Genomic DNA, 6,307 nt, shown 5'->3' with positions numbered 1-6,307 from the left:
TTGTAGGTCTGTGTGGGGCCGGTGGTTGGTGGGGGGGGGGGGGGGGGGGGGGTGTGCAAAACTGGCTGTGCGCAAAATTACGCCAAGGCACCATCTTACAGCCAACTCTTCAATGGCATAATTTAGGGAAATGACCACAACCCAACTTAAGGTATCATTCTAAGAATTTGGAATTGTAGGAGCAAGGTCCCTCTACAATCCCCAGCCCTCCACAAGGAAATGCAATGTAAAAGAAGGTATATTAACCCAAAGAACTCAGAAATCTCATTTCCAGGGAAGACATCTCAGGGACTGAACCTGGCTCCTGTGTTACTTGACTGCTCAGAGAAGGGGCTGCAACATGACTTACTGGGTTTAATGAAAGTTAGCTGCACAAAATGACAGCAGGACTCATTTCCCTAATTTCCTGTACACCCAAAACTCCCCGTTGACATTGTTGGCAATTTTCAATGCACAGCACAGAAAGCTGTCTTCATGCTATTAGATAATGTGCTCATAATAGTTATTTGTGTTCCTAAACATTCAAAAGGCATTATTATATTGCTTTCTACTGGAAAAACTCAATTCCAACTTAACTTCAGTAAATGGAAAAATAAACTTCTCACTAATGAGCAATACTTTACCATGAGTATCTTCACTGCAAAGCTGAACTCAGAAAAATCACTGTAGTTGGCTTTTACCCTCTTATTTCTGAACCTAAAATCCCTGTATTAGGCAATGGGCATGTTCTAGGACAATTCTATGAACTAAGAATTCTAGGTGCTACTAAAGTCCTAGTTGGCCAGCTCTGATTTCTGAGATAGACACAACTTAATTACTCCTAATGTGCTGGGGAGGGGAAAAGTATTTGAAAAGAAATCCTGTGATCTACAAGCTCCTCCTTAACATTTGGAGTTCATTTAAGTAATGCTTATTAAATGGCAGGGTGGGAAGATACATGGCACTTACTATAACAGTGTTAAAGTTGCGAGATAAAGATTAACTGGGAAATTACACAAATGGTAAGACTGGCTGTTTGCTTCCTGCTGCACCTCAAACCAGTACAGGAATCACCAAGGTCTCTGAGCCTGCCAGTGGTGATCTATTCCTGAAGAGACTCAGCATTGTTTTCAGTTATGTCAGCTGCAGTGGATCCCACACAGTCATTCCTAAATTCAAATGTCACATAAGAGTAAAAGATTTGCCATTTACTGGGTCAGACAACAGGTCTATCTTGCCCAGTATCCTGTCACTCAGGAGCAGAGAGTGTATGCTAAGAGAGAGACAGTGAACTAGGTATAATCAGGGTTTTTTTCTACGATTCCTCTCTCACTTGCAACCTCCAGAATTTAAGGTCTAAGAAGTTCTGATTCAGAGGTGGTATCCATAACTCTGATGGTCATGATAAATGTACATTTTAACAAAGTTAGTTGTTCTTGCTTTGATCTTAAATCAAATAATATAGACCCAGGCCCTGCAATATTAGTAAAACATCTACTGTTGTGTTATGTGTGATAGTGCACTACATTATCTTGCATTTCCCGCTTTTAAAAATCCTAGATCCGCCCCTGCTTCTACATTGCAAAACAAACAATAATATTACAGTACAGAGAGAAACAACTTTACCTCCTTCATGAGGATGATGAAGTTATGAGAAAGGGGCAAATAAACTGGTCTTAAAAAGAAACTACTCCCTAAACTGTTTGAAAACATAAATAGCTTTATTTAGAGTAGTATACAACATGTATATGAACACAGACAAACATATCCTCAAGAGGCTGGAAGGGTAGATTAAGTAAAAGACGACAGATGAATTCTCATCTAGTTGAAGATGCAATAAGAACTGAAGGAAAAATCTACCATACACTGCTTTATGTTCTTCTATAAAAAGCTTATCACCAGACCTGTTGGTATATCTCCAACCTATCGTCATATTAACATTAGAAATATTTATAAATTAGTCAGAATTTCAATATTGAAGTTAAAATGTCATTAACAATTTCTGATGTAGCAAAGGATAATTTTCTGTTTGGTGGCATTGCTGTTAAACAATTTAGATCTGCGATACACTGCAGACGTCAGCACTAGTGCTTATGTCTAACATATTCAAGGGAAAAATTAGTTTTTCCCCACTAGAGGCATCATTTGGCTTAAATACACACTCCCCACATTTTTCAGCAAATATTCAGGAAATCAGGCATCCAATGTGAAGATTAATTCTGTGAAGTTAGATTATATTTCCTTGTTTCTTATTTTTACTGAGCTGATTCTTCCAGAAAATGCCACCTCTTGGGCACGTATATTACAGGGAAACAATACTTAGAATTTGCATCTCACAGCAATCTACAGAAATGCTCATGTATTTTGTTTTATTTTTTGGCTTTTTTAACAAAAATAAAACTTCTTTCTTTGTAAAGAACTGTCTTAATTCAGCATTTGCTATTCCTAGGGACCAGAGAAACTCAACTATTAAAAAAAAAGGCATGAATCCAGGAACTAGGGTGCACTATAAACTGTTCTCAGGTAACTCAAGAAGGATTTTTAGTGTCATAAAATGCTATTTTTAATGGCAGAAGCAGAAAATAAACCATTCAAAACAAATTCTTAGAAAGTAATACAATAGTCTACATTTCCTTTGTGTGGCAGCTTCTTGACAGATAAAATGTGCTTCAAATCTTAATCTTCTGCTTCATACCTAAAAGAAAGAAATGAAAGCTAGAGTATATTTGTTTCTGTAATCTCCTCAATGACTCTCATACCAGTCACTGATTCCAATTTCTATTGGTGGCAGTTGCACAGCAATTTACGCTGCACAAATTAGGAGGGCACACACAAATCCTTTTCTTCATTTTACAGATTTCTCTTTTTAAACTCATCCAGCCAGTTTACAAGCCACTCAAAAAACAGAATGAGGGAATGAGCCACGGGCCCACTCACAAACCTCAAGATCCACAAGCAGCCTCAGAAAGACCCTACGCTCAGGCAGCCAGAATCAGCAACAAGTTAGTCTCCACCACCACTTCCTGGAAGCCTTCTCTCTAATGAAGTAACACTGCCAGGCATTCCCTTGAGCCATGGGATTCCTTCTACTTGACATGAACCAATGTGCCTCTTCCTCCCCCACTTAATGCAGGGCCACCCTCTCTCTATTGTATCTGTCCTTTTTCCCCTGCACAGGTTTGTGGGTACCGCAAGCTTGCCAGGAGAAGCTACCACTCGTTCTGTCTTCATACATGGATCTTGGGGTGGGGGGAAAATGCTCCGACTCTTGGCCATAATCTTTTGAAAGTGATATGTATCCTTATAATATTTTCTTTTCTATCATTATTGTCTCTGCTGTCTGACTGCACTTTGATGGTAACCACCAAGGGCTGCTGGCATAGATTCTTCTGACAAGTGTAATTAAAAAGCAGCCCTGATGTTTTGAAGAGAACACTGGTAAAAGCTGCCATCACCAAGAGCTTGAAGAACAGCCCTCTTAGCTGAAGAAACAAATCTGAATTTATAAACTAGATTTAGAGAATCTGTTTTACATTCATGGAAACAATAAGGAGGCAGAACAAGCATCTTGTGAGGAGATATGAAACACCACCACTTACTTTGAAAGTCTTTTTCGTAGCTCCTTCATCTGCTCATTCTTTTTGGTGAGCATCTCTTTCATGTTGCGGTAAGCAGCCGTTTGCTGAAATTTCTTCTCCAGCTCCTGCACAGCAGAAAATCAGTGCATCATTTATGTATTTTAAACTAACAAGGATTTGGGGGTGGGGGAGGGCACTCTAGCAGTGGCTGCTTGGAGACTTCGTCCCCTACAGCACCCCCCTGGTCAAGCTGCAGCCCTCCACAGGGACAGGGCTGCTATGGAGACTGAATTTTTTTAAGCCTAAAATTCTGTTATCCCACTTCAGACCAGTGTTCAGTATTTTTCTCCAGGTCAAAACTCTTGCTGCAGTTGCCATCTAAATTCCAGTTCATATCAAATCAACATTCAAGTGTTTATATTAGTATTCTGAAACACTTTTCTAGCTCTCAGTCATGTTGTTTGATATACAACTAGACTTGCTTTCTAATATTTTGTTTATATATCATCTTGTCTTTTGTTTGTTTTTTTTTTAATACCAACAAAGCTCTTACATGAAGAAACCAGGGGTATCTGCTTGCAGTGCCCACTACAATATAGCTGTGTATAGGTATACCAGTCAGATGGACACCTTTATTAGAGTTAAAAACTAAAATTTGTCAGACACTGATTTGGACCTCTTGGCGTATCAACAGCTACAAATGCTAGAGGTGCACCGACATGGATTTTTTGAGCCAATACTAACGGCCAACTATTGACCAGCCATATGGGCCAATACCTATCTGATTGCTGATGTGCAGCCCAGCAGCTTGAAGTAGTGCCCAGCTGGTAAGTCTGTTGGGAGGAAGGGGCATGGGGGAGGGAAGGGCCATGAAGAGGGCAAATTGAGGCCCCCACAGTGAGGGAGGGAGTGGGGCTGGGGTAGGGGATGGAGCCACGAGCCGCTCGATCAGGGGTTGTGGGGAAGAGGAAGGAGGCAGCTCCTCCCTATGTTTACTATGAGGTATAAGGCGCATATTTAGTCTAAATGCAAATGAGCAACAAGCTAACATGTACACTATAATAAGAAGCTAACCTTTTCAGCTATAGATAACTGGTCCTGAACCTTGAGTAGGTCATGCTTTGTTGTCATTAAGTTCTCCTCCAAGGACTTCTGGTTTGCAGTACTGTCATTCAGTGTCTTCTCAAACTGGCATTTCAAAGTAGCCACAGTATTTTCCAGTTCACTGATATCCTGGGTTATATTAGCCTTCAAAAGAAGAATCAGTAACATAGTTATTCATGATTTTCCCCCCAAATAATCGAGTCCTGCATTTAAAATGTGCTGAATACATTCAAAACAATTTCTTTAAAAGTTGCTTTAAACAAATATTAAGAAAACTCAGAATCCAAACTACAGTGGATTCCGCTTTATAGAATCATTGGTTAATAGAATCAGCTGCTTGTTTGAATCAATATGGGGAAACCAAAACCATTCATATATTATGTGTAAAAATCACTCACATTAGAATCGTAATTTTCAGTTTTTGGAATCATTTTACTGGAGAAGCATGGGAATTTTGCAGGTTTATGAGGAGCCCTCTGCAAGCTGGCAGAGTTTCAGCTTGCAGGGGGCTAGGAGGGAGCAGGAGGAGGGCAGTCAGGCAGGGGGCGCCATGTGCACGTACTAGACATGCACATGGCCCCACAGCAGCCTGGAGGGGAAAGAAATTGAGCCGCAGTAGGGAGGGAGGGAGGAAGTTGGGCAGGGTTGGGGCCCCAGCCAGGAGTGGGATGGGGTCATGGGCTCCCTGGTGACGTGCCTGCTGCGTGCACAGTAGCTTTGAGGGGTGCTACCCCACACCGCTGCCCTCACTGCCTGCGCCTACCCCTACCCTGCGCACAGATGTGGGAGGCCCGGGTCCCCCCTGCTCCTCCAGGAGTGCGCGCTGTGCTGGGGAGCTGGCCCCAACCCCCGTGCCCAAGCCTGCAGTGGCCAGCAGCAGGTGGGGAGCCAGGCTCTGTTCCGCTGCTGAAGCCACCGCCTTCTGCCAGGGGAAGGGGGCTGCGGACATGGGTCCCTGGCGCCATAGCCCTGGCAGCTGGGGGCCCCCTCCAGCAGGGCTGGGGGGCGGGAGGAAAGGAAGTGAAAGGCACAAGCAGGGTTAGGGGGCTGTGGGAGAGGAGTGAGCATCTGTGTTCTTAAAAAAATGGGTCTCCTTTTAATGGAATCAGCTGGTCAATAGAATCAAATCATTTCCAATAAGAGGAATCCACTGTAGTAAACAAAACAAAAACTGTATTTAGACTTTTTAAAAGAAAAAAAGTCAATAGATACTATTTAAAAGGTGAATGGAAAAGCACCTTTTCCACCTAGCACAAATTTCAAGTTTTCAGAGGCTGCTTCATTTTACTTTGGGGGGCACAGGTAACAGGAGTCAGTCACAGCCATGGGATGGGGCAAAGGCAGGTGGGGCACACAGGGAGGGCAAAGGGGGCCCCTTGTTCCCTACCACTGCTTTCCCTGTCACAGCAGTAGGAGGGAAAGGGGAAGCAAATAAGACAACCAATAATTCTCTTATTAGATAATTGTCTTATTTATATAATTTTGGGATCGTAGGAAGGACTACAGTGCTCTGGGCAGCGTGCTGAGGGAGTTCGGTGCACAGGTGGTATTCTCTTCCATCCTACCAGTGAACGGACGCGGAAGACGGCATGAGAACTGCATCCGAGAGACCAACTGGCGGCTTCGGCAGTGGTGTCTCGAGGCAG

General features: G+C 42.7%; 1 protein-coding gene across 2 annotated transcripts in view; it reads right to left on the bottom strand.

Annotated features, from left to right (window-relative positions):
• Positions 1–1,686: 1,686 nt before the first annotated feature.
• Positions 1,687–6,307, bottom strand: part of LZTFL1 (leucine zipper transcription factor like 1) — a 20,273-nt gene continuing 15,652 nt past the window's right edge. For both annotated transcript variants that reach the window (XM_006020644.2, XM_025200291.1), the window contains 3 exons: positions 4,632–4,805; positions 3,579–3,682; positions 1,687–2,674 (listed from right to left, as the gene is read on the bottom strand). In XM_006020644.2, the coding sequence (XP_006020706.1) occupies positions 2,656–2,674; positions 3,579–3,682; positions 4,632–4,805 (297 nt within the window). In that variant the 3' untranslated portion in view covers positions 1,687–2,655. The remainder of the gene's footprint in view (positions 2,675–3,578; positions 3,683–4,631; positions 4,806–6,307) is intronic.

Source organism: Alligator sinensis, unplaced genomic scaffold (genome assembly GCF_000455745.1).
Source record: "Alligator sinensis unplaced genomic scaffold, ASM45574v1 scaffold54_1, whole genome shotgun sequence".
NCBI lineage: Eukaryota > Metazoa > Chordata > Crocodylia > Alligatoridae > Alligator > Alligator sinensis.
The sequence above is the reverse complement of the archived record's forward strand: the minus strand, read 5'-3'. Positions and strand labels throughout refer to the sequence as shown.